Source organism: Bicyclus anynana, chromosome 19 (genome assembly GCF_947172395.1).
Source record: "Bicyclus anynana chromosome 19, ilBicAnyn1.1, whole genome shotgun sequence".
NCBI classification, from domain to species: Eukaryota; Metazoa; Arthropoda; class Insecta; order Lepidoptera; family Nymphalidae; genus Bicyclus; species Bicyclus anynana.
In genome coordinates this window covers 12,013,290-12,036,043 of record NC_069101.1, presented here as the reverse complement: position 1 = coordinate 12,036,043, position 22,754 = coordinate 12,013,290, and the positions used below count along the sequence as shown (strand labels likewise).

Here is a 22,754-nt window from a genome sequence, read left to right as displayed (position 1 = left end):
GTACTCGATTATTTCTTTGAAAGACAGTCTCTTTTCTTAACTTAGGTATATGTTATTTAATAATTGTGAATTTGGTGAAAGCGTAATGGGTTTGACCTATGTAACTGCCAGAGGCTAGTCGAATTATTTTGTCGATTCATGTCTATAATTTCGGCGCGTAACAGCTATTAGTTACATACGAGTCTCACTTGCTTACCCGTGGTACAGTCAGTAAATATATTATTGACTTTTCGAAAGGAATACAATAATGAGCTGTCCAGTGGTGCTAAATTTTTTTATAAATAAATAAATATACTTAAACAATACACATCACTATCTAGCCCCAAAGTAAGCATACAGAGAAGCTTGTGTTATGGGTGCTAAGATAGTTGGTATTATAATATTAATATACAATTATATGCTACATATAAATACTTATATAATGTATAAATACATACAGACACTGGAAAACACCCATGCTCATCACACAAATATTTTCCAGTTGTGGGAATCGAACCCACGGCCGTGGATGCAGAAAGCAGGGTCACTACCCACTGCGCCACGCGGCCGTCTACCAGTGCATATAGAATTCAGCCAATGGATTTTTTTTAGTTAATGACAAGTCAGCCCTTGACTGCTATCTCACCTGATGGCTAGTTATGATGCAATCTAAGATGAAAGCGGGCCAACTTGTTAGGAGTAGGATGAAATCCACATCCCTTTTCGTTACTACACGACATCGTAGCCTCGAAGCCATCGAAGCCTTCCACCAGCCAGAACTTTTTTTTTTTTTTTACGTGGGGAAATCCTCATGGATACCTTCTCGCCACGGGGAGGCAAGAAGGTTATGTCGGACTTCAACCGACTAAAACCCCACGGTGTTCCGACTCGCCGCCTGATGACTGAGCCACGGGAACATTTCGTAAACTACCGCAACCCAGCCAAGCGACACTCGTAAATCGAGCTCTTCTGTTGTTTTATTAAGATCGCTTAGGAAACACTGAAAGCGTTAACAACTCGAGGACTCATCTCCGGTGGGTGACAGATTCCCCGTATCTATCACCCGGAGGTCCTCGTCAAGGAGGCAAATGACGGTCCTGAACGAGCCGCCTGCGTCCGGCTCTCTTACGGCGGATAGGATGAGAATCCACGTCGACCTCTCTCAACCTTTCCGCTGCCTCTTTCTGTGACATCACAATCTCACAGAAGGAGACCACAGCTTCCCAGGACTTCTCATTTTCCGTCATTCCACCAGCCAGACCTGGACCAATTACAAAAACCTCAATTGACCCAGCCGGGGATCGAACCCAGGACCTCCGTCTTTTCAATCCACCGCGCATACCACTGCGCTATGGAGGCGGCGGAGTTGTCCCAGTATCATCTCTTTCTTACCAACGCCAATGAGAGGGATAACAGTATTTCCGATTGCACAGCCCAGCGGTTATGTATGTGGCAACTTAACCGGGAATCTTATCATTAACGACCCATATTCGGATCACTATTGAGCACGAGTCTGCTCTCAGACAGAGAGAGGGGTTTAGGCTGGCCCAATGCGGATTATCAGACTTCACACACACAGAGAATTGGCAAATATGGCAATATGGCAAATATACTTAAAAAAAATAAGCTGATTAAATTTCTACTGTGTGTGCAAAGGAGACTTGCACAATTCTTTTTGAATGCATCGTCTGCCGTCGAGGCACTTGAAAACGCAAACTAGGTTACCAGTTTTAAAATGGAGCGCGCATCGTTATTATTTTTTTTCTTTCTGAGTTTTGTATCCTTCCACAAAAGATTTTATAGAACGTAATTTTTAGATTAATTGCTTCTATGCCATGTTAGTAATTACTAGCAAACGCCCTTGCGGTTTTACTCGCGTATTTCCCGTTCCCGTGGGAGTATAGGGGTTAAATTGCATATGACTCTCACAAATAACGTGGCTTTCGATTGGTAACAACCTCACAAACTCACTTTACCTCATTGTAATATTACTATAGGTAGGGCAGGGTAAAGTTGCCTAAAGTCGTACCCTGTAGGCCTCGCATGCAATCAACGATATAAATGCGCGATGGATTTACAAGACGGAGGTCCTGGGTTCGATCCACGGCTGGGCTGATTGAGGTTTTCTTAATCGATCCAGGTCTAGCTGGTGGGAGGCTTTCGGCCGTTGCTAGTTATCACACTACCGACAAAGACCGAGAAAGAAAAGATCACTTACCATCAGGTCAGATTGTAGTCAAGGGCTAACTTGTAAAAACAAAAAAAGAAATACTCACGTGCAGCGAAATAGACAAAATGTCGTTGTGGGAGTTGAAAGTTGGGAAGAATAATCAAATGTCTGCAAATATACTTGAGTGGGGTCTCAAATGAAAGCGCACTGAAGGAGAATATTGATGCCTTGATCGAGAGTGTAATAACTTCATGACAATCGGGGGTTTTTAAAATTTTCAATTTTATGTTATTACACTGTTTCTGGAGCTGTGATAGCCCTCTGCCTCCTGCCGGTGTAAGTTCGAATCAGGTCCGGGGCATACACCTCCAACTTTTCAGTTGTGTGCATTTTAAGAAATTTTATACCAAGTGTCTCAAACGGTGAAAGAAAGCATTGTGAGGAAACCTGCATACCAGAGAATTTTCCCAATTCTCTGCGTGTGTAAAGTCTGCCAATCCGCATTGGGATAGCGCCTTTCATTCTGAAAGGAGACTCGAGCAATGAGCCGAATATGGGTTGATAATGATGATAACACTATTTCTTACTATCTCATTTAGTCACAAATAAAATTCAAGAGATGGGCCGTTACGTCGCGTCGATGAGTCAAATAACTTCCTGCGTTAATAAATTCAATAATCCAACGCTTGACGATTTCCCTGGTTGGCCGTTTTCCGCCACTAGTTCCTAGCAATTTAACAAATTAGTCGCCTTTAACCACGCTGCTCAGCGCGCGTGAAATGTTCGTTGTACGTGGAAGTATGCGTTTGGAACTAAATTAGTTATTTTTTCTTCTTCTTATAAGTAGTTTCCCTCGACGTTTATGAGTTTACAATTTTTGCGTCTAACTCCGTTGACACGCATCAGGCAAAATCAACTTAATGGATTGTTAGTTGAGGTCATCTTCATTTGATTGTATTGAAGCTTAAAATATTGTAATCTTCGTCCCTAAAGAGACCTGGCAGCCGTGATAGCCCAGTGGATCTCTGCCTCCGATTCCGAAGGGTGTGGGTTCGAATCCGGTCCGGGGCATGCACCTCCAACTTTTCAGTTGTGTGCATTTTAAGAAATTAAATATCACGTGTCTCTAACGGTGAAGGAAAAACATCGTGAGGAAACCTGCATACCAAAGAATTTTCGTAATTCTCTGCGTATGTGAAGTCTGCCAATCCACATTGGGCCAGCGTGGTGGACTATTGGCCTAACCCCTCTCATTCTCAGAGGAGACTCGAGCTCAGCAGTAAGCCAATTATGGGTTGATCAAATCAAAGAGACCTGGCAGTTGTAACATTGCGAACAAACAAACAATTAAATCTTTCCACTATTTAATATTGGTATAGATTATACTGCACAGAGTTAAAGTTACAATAAAAGTTTTGTCTTATTTTACAGCATGCATATTAATAACTAGCTGACGCCGCTCGGTTTCGCCCGCGTGGTTCCCGTTCCCGTAGGAATATGGGGATCATATATAGCCTTCGTCGATATATGGGCTATCTAACACTGAAATAATTTTTCAAATCGGACCAGTAGTTCCTAAGATTAGCGCGTTCAATCAAACAAACAAACTCTTCAGTTATTAGTATAGATATTAAAATTTTATCGGGGCTCAGTATCTTGAAGTCTTACTTATAGTTATATTTTATAATCTAACTAGCGCCCGCCCGCAACTTAGTTTGTGTGAAATTCAGTTTTTCACGAATCCCGCGAGAACTATGGATTTTTTCGGGGTGAAAAGTAATTCCATGTGTTAATCCAGGGTATTGTCTATCTTCGTTTTAAATTTCTGCAAAACCAGTTCAGTAGTTTCGGCGTTAAAGAGTAACAAACATCCATACAAACTTTCACGTTTATAAAATTAATAGGATATTACTTTAAATATGTTCTAGAATACAGCGAGCAAAGAGATCTACAAAATTCATTCATTATTAACACATTAGGCCGAGATATTTAGATAAAATGTTTATCTGCGCGCTGCCAACTTTACACAAAGTTTTGTCTTGTTTCATGAAAATCTACTGAACGGTTTTTAATAGGACGCGGAAACTTGTGAATTTAAGTCTTGTTTTCACCTATTTTCTCTTCTTATAAGAAGTTATTATCAGTAAAAATTGGAAAGTTGGCGCGTGCCGCATAATGGCAGGCATCCTCAGAGGGTCTAGTGGCAGTTTGATACTGTTTACTATCGCGTAAACGTAAACGTGAATTCGTAAGGAATTGAAATGTAGTGGCACTACTGCACAACTGTTTCAATTCCATATAAATTCGCGTTTACGTTACGCGATAGTAACAGTATGAAAATATTGAAAACTCCCACTAGGCACACAGATCCTCATCGTACGTATGTAACGCGTCGCATCGGAACGCAACGGTAGATAAAATCCGTTCGATGCGATCTGTATTGCGAAACTGTGGACGCACTTGTATGACTTTCTATACAAAGAATACTAAAATATGTTTTGATGCAATGTTCCCGATAGGTAAGATGCGTATCGGGCACCTGCCATTACAGTTCAACACTAGCTAAGCTCGCCAACCCACATTGGAGCATCATGGTGGGTTTTTGCTCCATATCCTCTCTACTATAAGAGGGACGCTTTTGACCCTTAAATGGGCCGTTAAAATAGGCTGATAATTATCAGAGGATTTCTCATATTAATCGAGGTTAATAATAACGCACCCGTATTTGCTGACCGATTAGATTAGGTGCGTCACATCGTTATACAGGGTGCTCGGGAGTATTTCCCATAAGTTAAGGTGTTGACGAGTCCATTTATAGGGGCCGACCTGCACAACTAATGTTTTTTTTTTAATTAAAAAATAATAACTTTAAGTTTGGCTACTTTATAATTATAAGGGTGCGTTTACGGGACACATTTTATAATCCATTTACAAAAGAAATGTTATTTACTCCGAAAATATTAATTTTAGAACACATGTTGTTTGAATATTTTTAATTAATTTTCGCTAAAGAATATAACCGCAGAGTTATGGGAAATACTCCCCAGCACCCTGTATATACATAATATGTTTGTACTTGTATATACATACGTTTGTATTCCCGACTGGCCCATTTCACCTAAATAACTTTGCATCGTGCTACCGCAATAATTCACCCAGCGCGCTTTAAAGGTCAACTCGGAACAAGGACAACCAATGTCAGACTATGATAAAGTTCTAATACTTCTATCTGAACTATTAGACTACTAGCTGATACAACATAGTTGCTTTATTATTGTCAGCCTATTTAAACCCGAAAGGAATAGCTCTAAAACGTCTCCATAGAGCGAAAAGTCACCAAGTCTTAAAATTGCCATTTTGAGTTATCTTCTTCTTTGTCGCTGCACTTTTAACGGAGTGGTTCACCACCCTTTAAAGAGGACCACGACCACTCTGGATTACCAACATTTTTTCAGAAAAATATCTTTAAAGGCTCCTTATATCCACAGTGTTTTTTGAGTTAATGGCATTTCGCTCTACGAGGACGAAATACCCTCTTCTATAAAGGTTTGTAGAAATCTTTATAGAAGAAATCTTATTAAAATAAATTAAAATTTTTGGGTAAAACCCGATAATGGGTTACTAGTAATGATGATGATAAAGGTTTGTGCCATAAAGGACTGCAATGGACCAGCAAAAATACAACGATTATCCCTTATTCCATGGATTGATGGTGCGGATGCCAGGTCCATCGTGTGACGCGGCAAAGGCGGTAGGATAGAGTTTCTTTAAAACAAGGTAACACTCCCCTTCTTCGTTCATGTTCTCCCTAGCCAGCCAAATTATAATAAAATAAAATGTAGTACCTAAAGAATCTTATTTCGTAAAAGCAACTGCGAACTAATGGACGTTCAAAAGGGCGGCATTTTCTGTCAGATTATGAACACGTGAAAATAGGACATTTTCTGGTGTAGGCACAGTTTGTACCTGTCAGTCTAGTTTAGCCTAGATTACTTTGTGACTGACGTACCTAACCGCGATAATTTGATCGTATGACTCTCCAAAGGTCAACGTATACAAACCATTATCTATTTTGATGACATTTTTGGTACAATTGGGAATGCCTTGCTTTATAATAGAAGAATCTTTGTCGATTCCCAGCTGGGAAAAAATATGATTTTGTTAATAGCTTAAGTTCTGATTTTGTGGTAGTCTTCGGTCGTGGACTTGCCGACTACAGTCGACTGCGGTCGTCGGTAGAGTTGCCGCTCGTGTAAATGAACCCTAAACACCCGCTTGGAAAAACAGAAGACATTGCTAAGCGATTTAGCGTTCCAATACCATGACATGCACAAATCTCCTTATGGTGTGGATAGAGACCGGCAGAGTCAACTCGTACCTCTTCCAAATTAATTCACAGCCGTTTGAGACTTCATGGTCATCATTATCAACCCATATTCGGCTCACTGCTGAGCTCGAGTCTCCTCTCAGAATGAGAGGGGCAATGCGTGTTGCGTGTTGGCAGACTTCACACACGCAGAGAATTAAAAAAATTCTCTGGCATGCAGGTTTCCTCACAATGTTTTTCTTCACCGTTTAAGACACGTGATATTTAAATTCTTAATATACACACAACTGAAAAGTTGGATGAAAGCAGGACCGGATTCGAACCCACATCTTCCGGAATCGGAGGCAGAGGTCATATCCACTGGACTATCACGGCTCTTTCCATTACAATGACATGCACAAATCTGCTTATGGTATGGGCAGAGGGTAGTTGCCGGTAGAGTCAAATCGTACCTCTTCCAAATTAATTCACAGCCCTTTGAGACTTCATGGTCATTTGATAATATTGGTAGTAGCGTTCAATCGTAGGTAAAATCCCGCTGGGACATATAGAAGACGTACCTATTGCTAAGCGATATAGCGTTCTAGTTCGATGACGTGTTGAAATTTGCTTAAGGTTATGGTAGAGTCAAATTGTACCTCTTCAAAACTTACTCGCAGTTCTTTAAGGCTGCATGGGGTCACCTAACATTAAGTGAGATCTATAGTCTAGCAAGTTCGTTGATGACACTCCCATGATGTGCGGACGACGGGGGGAAAGACTGCGCGGGTGTGAAATCGTGCGTGCGGGGAAGTGAGGTGCATCAGTCGTGGGGTTTTCATTCATCGTTACACGCCGCCCGGCCCGCGTGGACCATCAAGAGTGTTACAAACGAAGTTGCCTAACTATAAGTCAAGAGCTGAAATCAATCTATTGTTAAATAAACAAAAATTACATCTGCCTAACTTTTCCATTATCCATTCTATCTGAGGGAGCAATTTCCGCGCGGATTACGTGAAAACTTTACAGAATTATTTACGCTGAAGGAAGAACTTTTCTAGCTGCATATTGAAGCAGGCAGTGTATTATAGAATATATTATTATCAAACCGCGTTCCTCCTTGTTAAGTTTTCTTGTAGCTTGCAGTCATAACTCGTAACATAAACCTCAATAAAGGTTCCAATATAAATAGTTTTAATAATGAAAAACTCATTTAGTCCACTCCACTCTTTCATTTTGATGTTACACTATTAAAAGTGATTTTATAGTAATATATTCAAACACGTTTGTAACTCGTATCAATCCACCATTATAAGTTATCTTGTCACAGACAAAAGAGAAGATTATGTCAGTTTTGACATAGCCACAGATGTCATCACAGATTAATCGTTTTACACAAATAGGTAATTACATAGACCTACCTCAAAGCTGTTAAACTTAAAATATAGATTACTCTTGACTACTAAGTAAATATTATTCTTATTAAGGTAATAATTATTATTATTAAGGTTTTAATTATTTATGCTACAGTCAAGTAATGTGTGCCATTGTAAAATGAGTTCTAGTTTGTGTCATGTTGCAAAGAAATAGACATATTATGTATAAAAATCTTTTATATTCAACAGACTCCAAAAAAAGGTTCTTAATTCGACGGTATGTCTTTTTTTATTGCTTTTTTAAATGTTTGTTTACTCATAACTTCGTCATTTACTAATCTAAATTCTTTTTTATTTGAAAGAGTATACTTCCACATTGGTCCTATTTCATTTTCATGAAAATATGTTTAGTGATTTTGTGTTAAAATTCAAAATAACTGAAATATGTCTTTGAAGTCGGGTGCATTTGTATGTTAATAAGTTTATATATTTTTTTCTTTTTTAAAAAGAATATTATCGATATATTTTATAATATGACCAATATTCCCATTCCCCTCCAACTAGTCGGAAAAGACTGTGCTAGGAGTGGGTACGACAATAGACCAATGGGGTGAGGATTGAACCACCACCCCTCGGTGATGAGTCCAACCGCTCTTACCGTTGAGCTATTGAGGCTTTATATAATCTTCACAAGCTTATTGCCATACTGAAATCTTATAAAACGTTTCTCAATATTAGGTTATTTACACATAGGGTTGTCTGTAACACTAACAACATATACTCGTAAGAATAAAATACTGTCTAAACCTGGCTGTCGCTCAAAAATTTACGAAACACGTATATTTTTCACTAGCGCACCGTTGACATAGCCAAAATTCATTTGACCGGGTCACGAATACCCTTCGGGATGCGGCAAAACGTGCAGTGTACGTTCGTATTGCTGATAAGTGCGGCTTCATTGCAACATCATGCCGCTTCTATTCTACATAGAAGTGCCGTGATAACCCAGTGGATATAACTTCTGCCTCCGATTCTGGAGGGTGTGGGTTCGAATCCGGTCCGGGGCATGCACCTCCAACTTCTCAGTTGTGTGCATTTTAAGAAATTAAATATCACGTGTCTCAATCGGTGAAGGAAAACATCGTGAGGAAACCTGCATACCAGAGAATTATCTTAATTCTCTGCGTGTGTGAAGTCTGCCAATCCGCATTGGGCCAGCGTGGTGGACTATTGGCCTTATCCCTCTCATTCTGAGAGGAGACTCGAGCTCAGCAGTGAGCCGAATATGGGTTGATGACGACTGTTTAACAACAAATAAATTAGAAATGAAGGTAGAAAGTGCATGTCATTTCATAACTTATTTGTTTTAAATTATGTTTATAAAATGATATATAAAATATATTAACCATATCTAATTGTTCTAAGCTTATTAATAAAATTTATTTTCATAAATTGAAGAATAAGTTAATTATAATTATTATTAAGTGTGAAATGACTAGTGATTTATACCCTCATTTTTAATTTGTTTGTTGGTAAACAGGTCTCATCAAGAAAGGCTGTAGTTATAGGTTATGTTACAAACTTCTTGAATATTGAATAGAAGAAGGCGCTACTTTGTGGAAATTATTCATGACCCATGAATAACATACTAAATAAATTATTCATGCACCATGAATAATCGATTTAGTGTGTTATTTATTCTCTGTGAAAAACAGGCAAATCCACGCGACAACGTAAGCCCTCATTCGCATGAGAGTTTTTTTAACGGAGGTTAAAAAACCTTTCAAACATACATAGAAGTTAAATGAAGGTTTATTTCCAACGCCTAAAATTGAAAATGCACCACTGCTGGAAATAAACGTCGTGTTTTAAAAACGCTGTCGTGTGAACATATACTTGGGATTACATTATTGTTGTAAATGAACGCTTTTTTAACGCTCGTTGAAAAAACTCCCGTGCGAATGGGAGCTGATTAGCTTCATATTAAATTTGAACGCTTTTTTAACGTCCGTTAAAAAAGCTCTCGTGTGAATGGGGGTCGTGAGACCCAAGACTTGACATACTTACTAATATAGATGCGAAAGTAAGTCTGTCTGTCTGCTTAACAGCTTAAACCCTGAACCAATTTAGATGAAATTGGGTACAGTGATAAATGGAACATTAGAACAGAAAATAGACTATTTTTTATTCCGGAAATATTCATGATTCGCGCATGACTTTTTAACCAAGTACACTTACTAAATAAAGGTCACAATGCTACTGAAAGAAAGGTCTTCAAGGGAAACTTTTAAATGGATAATATAGGTAAAGTTAAAAATCATTAAAAAGCAGAGATGTGTGAAGAAAATAAAGTGTTTGTTAATATTTCAGTATCACAATCATAGTAAGACGTGAACTTTTTAAAATGCAATCCTCGTAACGTCCAAAAAGAAAATTGTTTGCATTGCATAACACTTTTTGGTCGTGCCGGAAGGATTATGCAATGGACATGAATTAGCATATTATATTGTGATAGGCACAAACACATATCCGCTAATTGCTTTAACCATATGTGACAATTCCTCTGGGCATAGAGGAAATAATTAAACGTACATACGTGATGATATATCGCGTCATTTCCTTAGAGACCACGTCCTTTCACTTGCTAGATACAATCTTAACATATCTCCCTTGCTTCTTCCATTCTTTTAATCGTATGCAAGTTCGTCGGTTTAGGTAAATATAGGGTAATCTTCATAAATCATCATTATCAGCTGATGGACGCCCACTGCTGGTCATAGGCCTCTTGCAAGGACTTCCAAACAAAACGGTCTCAAGCCGCCAGCATCTAGCGGCTCCCTGCAATCCGCTTGATGTCTTCGGTCCACCTATAATGGGGGGTCGACCAACACTACGCTTTCCGGTGCGGGGTCGCCATTCCAGCACCTTGTGACCCCAACGTCCCTCTTCAAATTGTGGCCTGGCCATTGCCATTTCAGCTTCGCGACTCACTGAGCTATGTCAGTGACTTTGGTTCGTCTGCGGATCTTCTGATTTCTGATTCGATCACGCAAAAAAACCACAAAAAAAAAAGATAAATGACAAAAACATAATATCCTGGATTTGGTAAGCACATAATTCGCCTTCCCAACATAATGTATTCTTGTATACATTCAAGTAAATAATTATTCGAAAAAGAAGAGATCTGCATGCGATTTAAGCATTCCTGATTTTTAATGCTTTATTGTTACCGCGCTGCTATGCTATCTTAGGTAAAGCCGCAGGCAAAATTTTCCATTAAAATTAAAAGAAAATAGCGTATTATCTATGTTTAGTAGCGAAAGTGTCAATAGTGCTAGTTGCTATTTGTGCTGCCGCTTTTTGCATTTCCAAGCGTAACTGTCTACAACATTACGTGTAACTAACCGCGAGTTCAGTGTACATATGGTAATGTTTAAATAAACGCGCTTATAATGGATTTACCTACATTATAGTGTCAACAAAAGATTCCAGTATCTACATATAAAGCGAACGAAGCGATAAAAGCGTAATAAAAACTATTAACGCTTTTTTTATCTATTTGTCGTCTGTTTTGAAATTGGCGTTAGGGAATTATTATACCATTGAATAGCCGACTGTTTTAGTGTTAATTTACATTGTCACCAGTAATAATAAATCAATTTATAACATTTTATGAAAAATAAAGTAAGACAAGACATATATTTTGTAACGTAGAAAATTACAGTGATGGTGTGATATGATGTGAAGTAAAGTTAGCTGGTCTGAATGAAAAATACATTTTTATTTTGCCGTCGTGATTACTATCTACGCGCTATTTTTTTTCCACATCACAAAGTTGATAGAAAATGTTTCAGGACGTTGCGTTTCGCCGAGATATATAAACAAAAACAAACTGTTGTGTGCTGTAGACCTTCTTTCTTCTTCTGAAGTAAAACTTCTTTCAAATATAACAAAGCGCCATCTAATGAGCCTCGGCACAACATCGCATCAGGTTCTTGAAGTATATACAAAAGGGATTGTTTCAAAGTTCTCTAAGAACGCCATCTACTGGTAGATTATAAAATGACAAACACTGTTTTACTTTGCCTGTAGATGGCAGCACGCATGTCCTGAGTACAATTCTTGTAACATATTCACCAACCCACTCCTAAAGTCAAACGAGCATCAAGAATTTTTATTTCAAAAACGAATAATTCAGTCATTCACGAACAGTCCGTCTGCCTGTCTAATCGTAATTTGTCTGATTGTATGATGTAAAGGTTGGATGTGCTATTTCCAGTGATGACGAGGTAGGAGCGGGCGGCGCGCAGCAGCATGCCGCTGCCCAAGCGCTGCGTGGAGCCGGTGCACGTGTCGCGCGGCACCGTGCCCGAGCGCCTCGCCGTGCCCTCCGAGCTCGAGGCCGTCACCAACGGCACCCTCGCCAACACCGTCAGGTACACTCTCCGCCACACTAGAATGCCTAAGCGCTGCGCTGCGATCTTAGACCATTAAAAAGAAAGGACCTGCCTCGTAAACCGTTACCCCTCTGTCAAAGATCAAGAATCAATGATCTAACGCGTTTATAAAGACTGTTGCTATAGAATCGATGTTTCATTGTTGTAATCGTTTAACGAGATGCCTAAAAATGCCGGTTTGTGTAGTTGAATGGCATAAAAACTTGTAGTTTAGTAAAAGATGGAGTAACGTTTCATTTGTAAGTAGGTATTTCTACCATAATTTTATCAAATTTGTAAAAAAAACGATTTCTAAAAAGAATCTTTTGACGGAACAGCAAAAAATCGATCAAGTAATCGAACATTCTTTATATATATTCTGTGGATAGTCTAACCGATGTGTTGGTTAGTCAGTGTAAAATTACGCGTGTGTGTATTGCGAGTCAATTATATAGTTGTGTGTAGTGTATGGACACAGAATAAACTTAATGGTGTTAAATGTTTTCGATGTGTGAGTTTACCTCGTCCCCCTCAAAAAACGACAGACATTTTTGTTGGTGAATTTGGGAGCGAGACAGGTCCATTCTTTTTAATGGTCTAAGGCTGCCGGAGAACGGGTTGACATCAGACGCGGATTTAAAGGGCAAAACACTATTATTGGATGTAAGGTTTCACAATTCCCATCAAGAATGTTACCAATAAACTTTCGAGTATACAACGCATTGGCATAACCTTGAGCGAAGTCCCAGCCGATGGATGTAGGGGTCAGGGTACCTTTCAGAATGCCTTAACACTCCCCTTCTTTACTCAAGTCTTTCCCAAAACAATCCCTGAAGACAACAAGAGATATGGACGAACGGATAGAATGCCACGACAAGAATGAACCGCGCGAGCGATCTCTTATATCGTCACTATTTGGTCTCCCACTACACCCCACCTTACTCACGTTTTAATTGTAAATTGTCAACGTGTTGCAGACAGCTGTCGTCGCTGTCGAAGCATGCGGAGGACATGTTCGGCGAGCTGACGCGCGAGGCGACCAGCCTGGCCGACCGCACTAACGTGTTGCAGGCAAGGATAGACAGGCTCGCCATCAAGGTCACGCAGCTCGACTCCGGCGTTGAGGAAGGTAATGACATTTCTCAATTTGTACTATTTAGTTCGTTTATCAGCATCATCGTTATCAGCCGATGAATGTCTATTGATGGACATAGGCCTCTCTGAAGGATTTCCAAAGTACAACGTTTTGAGCCGCCTGCATCCAGCGGTTGCAACCCGCTTGATATCTATGGTCAATCAGTTAGCACCATCTTCTAGAATTCTTGTGTTTGGCATGGAGGAGAGTTTAATGAAATCTATTTTACTAATAACTTGGAGCATAACGCGACAGGAGCAAAAGAAAACGTGTGTGTGATGTTTGGAGAGTACGCATTTATCAAATCAAAGCTGCGAAATATAATTTGTGCCCTTTATTGCAAAATTACCCCCTTAATGCTTGATGTTTGAATTAATTGACCCCCCCCCCCCTTCCAATTTTGCTTCCAAAGCAAAATTGGAATGATGATGAATGAAAATGGACTCGATCCGGGGGGGGGTCAAGCATTTGCCAAAATGGAGTGAGATAAAATTGACTTATTCTCCAGCATTTAGTATTTTTAACATAACAAAATGGGCTCAAAAAACTATACTATTCTAACAATATACTAATATAATAATAAAAAAAAAATATTTTTGGTGTATGTTGCCCGCAACGGCAAAATTACTGAATCCGCCCCTGGATGATAATCCAGCCAATGTCGCGATTCCAGTGTCGCTGCAAGACATCCAGATGCGCAAGGCGTTCCGCTCGGCGCGCTCGTTCCAGCAGCAGCTGTTCTCGCGCAGCACCATGCCGTCCGCGATGCTCGCGACGTACGCGCGCTGCGACCGCCCGCCGCCGCTCGAGCGGCTCAACGAGTTCCGCGACGACGGCCGCGACGCGCGCAAGTTCTACACCGACCCCGACTACTTCTTCGAGCTGTGGCGCCGCGAGATGCTGCAGGACACCGAGCGCATCCAGCACGACCGCGGGAAGAAGGTACCACCACCGCCTCCCAAAGTTTACTTATGTTAACACGTATAATTAACTTTTATTAATTGATATCGATATATTTCGGATTCTTATTCCATGTACTACACGAAATTAATATTGTTTATATTAAATTTGATATGAGTCAACTAGTCTATTGCGGGCCTTGATAAAAAAGTTTAAAAAAAAGTACTTGAAGCAAAGCTCATTATGTATATTATATAACTTAACCGACGCCTCGTGGTTTCAGCCGCGTAGTTTCCGTTTCCCAGAAAATATGGGGATAAAAAGCCTATGACACTTACAAATAACGTCGGTTTCTAGTAGTATTTTCTTTTTCCAAAATCGGTTAAGTGGATCCAGAGATTACTCTAAAATACCACAAACTTTACCTCTTTATAATATTAGTGTGACTAAGCTTACAAACAAACGAGTGTGCTTTCAAAAATAAAAAACAAAGCGCCATCTGTGAGCCTCAGGCAACTGCTTCGCAACTGGGTAAAGTGTACGAAAGGGGATTGTTTCAAAGTTCTCTAAGAACGCCATCTATTGGTAGTTTAAAATAACAAACACTGTTTCACTATGCCTGTAGATGGCAGCACACATCTTAAAAGCTTCGCCAGATTACACTTTTCTTAACGCATATGTGAAAATAAATTAAATAAAAATAAAACCTGGTGGCAGGTCCGGCAACCCCGCAGCAACAACGCCGAGGGGCGCGGCACCCGGCGCGTGCGCGTGCCGCACTCCACGCGCGACCGCCAGAAGGCGGAGGTGGTGACGCGCGGCGAGCACATCATGTCCTCCAACCAGCTGTGCCGGTACAACATCCAGCAGTACCGCCCCGACCCGCTCTATCAGAGTAAGTGTCCGACCTCCAGCAACGACGCCGAGGGGCGCGACAGTACCCATATCAAGTACGATAGATAACTGATTAGTTTGGTCCGCCATATTGGGTTTAATATGACGTCACATAGTAGAAAGAAAGGTCCATATCGTAGAAAGAAATGAAGAAAAAAGAGGTTCAATAGACAAGCGGCAAATTACGATTTTTTTTTTTGAGTCCAGGGGTCCCATATTATTGATACGGCGGTAGTGACGTCCCTGATTGTACAACAACTAAAGGATACCCATATCAAGTATAAAAGTGGTCCGCCATATTAGATTTACAATTAACTCGTTCAAATAGACAGAAAGAAAGGTCTATATATTTTTTTTCATGTTGTGTACATTATTAATCATCCTCGTGCGTATATTCCAGCTACGACAGTGCCGGACGGCGGGTACCGAGCGCCCGCCAGCCGGCCGGCGTCGCAGCCCGCGCGCCCCAACTCCATCGAGATAGAGAACCAGCAGAACAGGACGCCGCGCCTCACCGGCAACGGACACAGTGAGTGTGCACTCCTTTCATGTGTCAGGGCCCGAGGACTCCATCCATGATCACGGGACCGTCGGAACAAAACACCCTTAACGGCCATCTAAGCCGAGATCAGTCTCAGAGTCGTTCCGCCTATCTATTAATCTGCTTCTGCCTGAATATAATAATTATATAATAAGCCTGTTTATTTCCAATCCAAATAAAATAACATAAAGTACAAGCAATTTTTAAAGTTAATTACTAACATACATACTTAAACAAAAAAAAAAATACATTAATATATTAATTGCTGTTGCTTTCTTCGTTACCATTGATCGGAACCCCTTCTCGGGTAAAGGCCTCGTCCAGCTTTTTCCAGACCTCTCTGTCTTTAGCTTTCTTTGTCCATTCATTTCCTGCTATTATTCGTATATCGTCTATCCACCTTTTTTTAGGGCGCCCACTTCTCCTTTTTCCAGTTGGTCCTTCCCATACAGTTGTCTTTAAAGTCCATCTTTTGTCCGTGTATCTTGCTATATGACCTGCCCACCTCCACTTCTGCTTTAGAGCATATTGTAAGACATCTATAACTTTTGTTTATCGTCTTATGTGCACGCTCAAAATAGATACTATTAAATACCTACCTCATTCATCATCATCACATCATCATATCAGCCGATGGACGTCCAAACATGCCGCCTGAGCTGGCTGTATCCAGCGAATACCTGCAACTCGCTTGATGTCCTTTGGTGGGGGGGGGGGGGGACCAATATTGCGCTTTCTAGTACGGGGTCGCCACTCCACCTACCTCATTAGATTATGTTAATTAGTATGGTAACACTTACAGTAGTGGGCGAGGAGAGTCCATACGGGCCGGTGGAGCCCATCTACGGCGGCAGCATCGCGGGCACCCCCCGTCGCGCGCGCCCCTCCATCCCCCCGCCGGCGCCACCCGCGCCTCTGCAGCCGGACTCGCCACAGCACCATACGCCCACCAGGTAATTTTTTTTTTTTTTATTCTTTACAAGTTAGCCCTTGATTACAATCTCACCTGATGGTAAGTGATGATGCGATCTAATATGGAAGCGGGCTAACTTGTTAGGAGGAGGATCAAAATCCAAACCCCTATCGGTTTCTACACGACATCGTACTAGAACGCTAAATCGCTTGGCGGCACGTCTTTGTCGGTAGGGTGGTAACTAGCCATAGCCGAAGCCTCCCACCAGCCAGACCTGGACCAATTAAGAAAACCGCAATCGGCCCAGCCGGGGATCGAACCCAGGACCCACCGTCTTGTAAATCCACCGCTCATACCACTGCATCACGAAGGCCGCAATTATCCATAAAAAGTTCAAAGTGTTTATTAAACGCAAGCTTTTAGGAAAGTCTTAATATAGTGTTAATGATAAATGACTAGCTGGCGCTGTGCGGTTTTACCCGCGTGGTTCCCGTACCCGTAGGAATACGGGGATAATATTTAGCCTACAGCCTTCCTCGATGAATGGGCTATCTAACACTGAAAGAATTTTTCAAATTGGTCCAGTAGTTCCTGAGATTAGCGCGTTCAATCAAACAAACAAACAAACTCTATAATATTAGTATAGATAAAAAAGCTTGGTGTTAAACTGTATTATACGACTGTGTGCTTAGTTTTAAATAAGTTTGTACAATGGTGGTAAAAGAACCTCCTCCTTTTTGAAGTCGGTTAAAAAAAAAACCTTGGCTGAGTTTGTTGTGGACTCTTCTCGGACCAAGGCGGTTTGGAACCCTCGTAACTTTAATTTTAAGTTTTCGACTATTATTAACACCATTAGATTAAATTAAATTATGACAAATCCTGACCTTTCAAAAGTGCTTCGACGACTTTCGACTCAGCTGGGGATTGAACCCAGGACCTCCGTCTTGCAAATCCACCGCGCATACCACTGCGCTACGGAGGCTGTCAAAAAATTAGGCCATATTAAAAAAGATGATACAAGACCTACATCAGGCTAGCATAAAAGTTGGACTAGAGATAAACCTGGACAAGACGAAAGTAATGACGAATCACAACACGACACCTATCTTGGTAAATAACATCCCCGTCGAATATGTAGAGAAGTACTTCTACCTAGGTAAACAGATTTCTTTCAGCAAAGAGAGAAATATGGCAGAAGTAGACCGGAGAGTGGCGATAAGCTGGAACAAATACTGGGCTCGTAAAGAGATATTTAAATCACAGCTCCCGCTAACATCTAAAAAGATAGTTATGGATTCGGAAATACTACCTTGTCTCACTTACGGATGCCAAACCTGGACGTTTGATGTTAAAACGAGAAGAAAAATCCAGACTACTCAGAAAAGAATGGAAAGAAGTTGCTTAGGCATAAAGTTAAAAGACCGAGTAAGAAATGAGGATATCCGTAATAAAACGAAGGTAACAGACGCTTTAACTTACTGTCTCAAAAGGAAGTGGCAATGGGCAGGTCACCTAGCCAGATGTACGGACAAAAGATGGACCGAAAGAGTGCTGATATGGAGTGGTCCAATAGGTACAGAGGCCGCCCAGCTGCTAGATGGGCAGATGAAACAGAGTCGCAAGCAGGAGTCAAGATGTAGCTAAAAATAGGGAAACGTGGAAAACATTGGAGGAGGCTTTTACCCTCAGGGGGTCCATATAAAAACTTTAATTTAAAAAAAAAAAAAACTTTATTTTTATACATGTAATTTAAGATTATGTATTAGTTTTTAGGTTTATATGGAATTAAATAAAGCTTTATTATTATTATTAAAAAAGATGATGGTGATAATGTATGTGGCAGGTCGTCCCTCCCGCCGCCGCCGCCGCCGCCCGAGGGCTCGACGTCGCCGCCCGCCATGAACGGCGCGTCGCCGCCGCACCGCACGGCGCTGGACGCGCACCTGGACCAGATGCACGCCGTCATCGGTGAGGACTCTTGGACACTTAAATATACTTATACTTACTATAAATATTAATATACACTTAAATATAAATATACTTAAACAATACACATCACTATCTAGCCCCAAAGTAAGCATACAGAGTAGCTTGTGTTATGGGTATTTTTTTTTTTTATTGTTTACAAGTTAGCCCTTGACTACAATCTCACCTGATGGTAAGTAATGATGCAGTCTAAGATGGAAGCGGGCGACTTGTTAGGAGGAGGATGAAAATCCACACCCCTTTCGGTTTCTACACGGCATCGTACCGGAACGCTAAATCGCTTGGCGGTACGTCTTTGCCGGTAGGGTGGTAACTAGCCACGGCAGGAGCCTCCCACCAGCCAGACCTGGACAAATTAAAAAAATCTCAATCTGCCCAGCCGGGGATCGAACCCAGGACCTCCGTAATGTAAATCCACCGCGCATACCACTGCGCCACGGAGGCCGTCAAAATAAGATAGGTATTAAGATAGTTGATATTATAATATTCATATACATTTATATACTACATATAAATACTTATATAATGTATAAATACACACAGACACTGGAAAAAACCCATGCTCATCACACGAATATTTTCCAGTTGTGGGAATCGAACCCACGGCCGTGGATGCAGAAAGCAGGGTCACTACCCACTGCGCCACGCGGTTGTCACTTGTACACCAACACGCGACCGTCAACTGCCTCTTCATCATTATCAACCAATATTTGGCTTACTGTTGAGCACGAGTCGTAACATCGTTAGAGAATAGCCGTGCTGATGTTATGCTAGCCACTCACCATCCGATAAGCTCACATACCTGCAGCGCTAACGGCATGATGTCATGCACGTCGCGGCTAACACTCGATCCGTTTGAGAGTGTGCAATATGTAATTTGGTGGTTACAAATGGTTCTAGATCTCAGATTCTGGAAAAGTTAGGAGCCTGATATTTGGGTAAATGATATTTCAAAGTGTTAGCTTCGTTATGACTATAGAAAATACAAAATCTATTTTTCAAACCCCTAAATCCTAGCGTAGGGTAGTGGTAGGGTAGGGGTATGGTATAGGGATAGGGTAGCGGTAGGGTAGGGTAGTGGTAGGGTAGCTTTATGGTATAGGGATAGGGTAAAGGTAGGGTAGCGGTAGGGTAGTTGTAGGGTAGGGTAGGGGTATAGGGAAGAAGTGCAAATAAATAAATAATAAGTCAAAGCAAAGCTTGAGCGGATCCGCTAGTAAAAAAATAAATATGTTATTTAGTATCCACATAATCACTGGCCGATTGCAGATGTGATGATGGTGCCTTTAAATTTTTGTAAACTTTGGTGGAACAAGTCCACTCTGCCATTTGTATGTTCGTTGTAAACTCGACATAACTGAATTAGTGCCTTCCCATATTGGTAGTATTATCAGTTGTTCGGTGCAGGCATGATGTCTGTGGAGGCGCTGCCGCCGCGCGCGCCCACGCCGCCGCCCGCGCCGCCCGCGCCGCCGCCGCCCGAGGAGGAGCGGCCGCGCCCCCCGTCGCCCGCGTCGCTGCTGCGCGGCGCCTCCGCGCTCAAGCCGCCGCGCCCCGCCGCCGACCCCGCGCCCGACCCGCGCTCCGACCTGCTCAAGGCGATACGAGAAGGTACTTTGCCATTCACCTTTGATTTTCATCTCATCATCAGGATTGAAGAAGAAATAAAAACGTTTATTTATTTCGATTATTATTTTTTCTCTTTCGCCTTTTCTTTTAATTTATCTCTATTATTATTATTATCATTATCTCTTTTTTTCATATTGGATTATGTTTTATTGGAGTATGATTTCCTTGCGAGCTTGCTATCTAATATGTAAAATTTATTTACGAAAACTTGTAATCTGTTTTCTATGTTGTTACTTTTATTATCATTCATTTAGCTGTAAGTTTTCCTCTCTAAATAAATAAAATTGTGGTACCTTAACACTAATATCTCGACCATTTAGACAAGTCAAAACTAAAAATACTATAACCGTCAGAACAGAACGTGTCACAATCTTGAAAATGGTCAGCAAATCAATCATGAAACCTTGGTCAGCAATTGTGCTGAATACATCAAGAAAATATTGGGCATATAGAGTGCTGTATTTATTAAATATTTGCTCGATGGACGTTAAGAGTTAAGAGTTCTCTTAACGTCCACCGATTGCGATTGGTCACCTCATCAAGTATGTAAATGGCTCTGATGAAAGAGAGATGGAAGTTGCTATAACAAATACTTGACGGGAGTGAAACTTCAGATTTGCGCCCCATACAAAATGGCACGAATTATGGGCGTTTAAACAAAATTACAAATATTTTTGTTATTTGTGTGTTTATGTTTATATTTATTGGAAAATGTCTCGTTTAATGTAAGGAAGCTAAAATCCTACGAATTCTCATCTAATTACGACAAAAGATTTTTAAATAGATTTTGGAATTTTATAATCTTATTTATTTTGCAAACATCTAGACAATGCTTTTTATGTATAAATTAGTTAACATTGACCTTATTTACCCGAATGTCTTATAAAAATTAATATATTCAAACTTTTTTTTTTATGCAATATAGGCCAGCGCTTGACTACAATTAAGCCTGATGGTAAGCATTAATGCGGTCTAAGTTGGAGCGCGCTTACCTAGAAGATGCCTATTCACTCTAGCTTTGAAGGTGTCCAAATTATATGTGTCAGGAAACAAACGCCAAAAGGGCATTCCAAATTTTTGCTGTACGAATTAGAAATGTAGATGCAAATCTTTTCGTACGAGTTGCCTGGATATCCACAATATATGGATGCCACCGTTTGCGACGTCATCATCCCCATTGAGCATGTTCCACATTCAATTATTCATGTTATCGTTTACAGGTATAAAACTCCGCAAAGTGGACAAGCGCGGCGAGGACAGCGCGGGCAAGTACGACACGTTGCGCGGCGTGCCCGCGCTGCACGACGTGGCGTCCATCATCGCGCGCCGCGTCGCCGTCGAGTTCAGCGACACCAGCTCCGACAACGACTCCGACTCCGACGACTCCGCGCAGTGGACCGACTCCCGCGCGTGACGTCGCGCCTCCCCGCGCCCGCTGCGCGACGACAACCCCGACAACGCCGACAACGCCGACACCAACCCAGCGGACACAGAACAGAAGCAAACTGAAGAGACGCGCCGAACCTCCTTCGACATAGACAGCGTCCCGCTACCGACGCCAACCACACGTTCTAGTGATGTACCTAGTGTCATACAGATCGATGTGCCAGAATCGCACACTTTAGCGATCAAAAGCAACGCACCCACTGTCGATAACACCGATCAGTGTTATGTCAGAAACTCGTCGTTCCTCAGCCGAGACATCGAAGCCAAGAAGGCAAAGGTGGAGCTCACCAAATCAGAGTCCCCGCCCAAAACCAGTCCGCCCAAGAACGTGTCAGCGCCTCCGAGGATAAGCAGTCTGGTCAAGGACCCGTCTCCGCCGAAGAACGGCCAATCGCCGCCGAAAGCTAACTCCCCCCCAAAGAAAGTCACCTCACCCCCAGTTGAATCTCAGAATAATTCGTCCCCGCCCGCTAAAAATGTCAATTCGTTTACACTCAAAAAAGAGACTTCCCCGCCATCGAAAAATCACAGTTTCAAAACCCAAAAAGCCGAAGTTTCGTCCCCACCGAGTAACAAAGGCGTCGTTCCATCCCAACTGACAAATAAAGTCATGTCCCCACCTTCAAACAGAGAAGGGACTCTAAAAAGTGACGTCACTTCACCGCCGCCATCCAAAATCGTGTCATCGCCTCCGATAAACTCGTTCAAGTTCAACAGAACCGATTCGAAATCCGATGAAACCTTTACCGCAAAAATAAAAAAGGAATCTGCGCTGATCAAAGAGGCACCCATAAAATCTGATAAACTCTCTTTAACCGTCGCTAATGAAATCATCACCGACAAAGGTAATGATTTGAACAATACAAATAAACCTGAGGAAGAAGAAAGTGGAGATAAAAATTCAAAAAATGCGGAGTCGAATGGCGTAGGCGATAAAATAAGGAAATTTGAAAAGGCAGCCGAAGACGCTAGTGCAGGGAAATTGTCTCGGCCGGGGTCAGTTCGTGGTCGCGCTCGGACCGAAAGACTCGGATCCGATAACG

The 22,754-nt window shown here is 41.5% G+C and overlaps 1 protein-coding gene across 1 annotated transcript in view; it reads left to right on the top strand.

Annotated features, from left to right (window-relative positions):
- The window catches only part of LOC112044600 (actin-binding protein WASF3), a 35,383-nt gene extending 13,607 nt beyond the window's left edge, over positions 1 to 21,776 (top strand). Inside the window, exons 2-10 of the mRNA XM_052887469.1 lie at positions 12,111 to 12,267; positions 13,245 to 13,396; positions 14,076 to 14,344; positions 15,020 to 15,197; positions 15,597 to 15,725; positions 16,540 to 16,690; positions 18,494 to 18,618; positions 20,044 to 20,247; positions 21,486 to 21,776. Of these exons, the coding sequence (XP_052743429.1) occupies positions 12,146 to 12,267; positions 13,245 to 13,396; positions 14,076 to 14,344; positions 15,020 to 15,197; positions 15,597 to 15,725; positions 16,540 to 16,690; positions 18,494 to 18,618; positions 20,044 to 20,247; positions 21,486 to 21,679 (1,524 nt within the window). The 5' untranslated portion in view covers positions 12,111 to 12,145 and the 3' untranslated portion in view covers positions 21,680 to 21,776. The remainder of the gene's footprint in view (positions 1 to 12,110; positions 12,268 to 13,244; positions 13,397 to 14,075; positions 14,345 to 15,019; positions 15,198 to 15,596; positions 15,726 to 16,539; positions 16,691 to 18,493; positions 18,619 to 20,043; positions 20,248 to 21,485) is intronic.
- Positions 21,777 to 22,754: the final 978 nt, after the last annotated feature.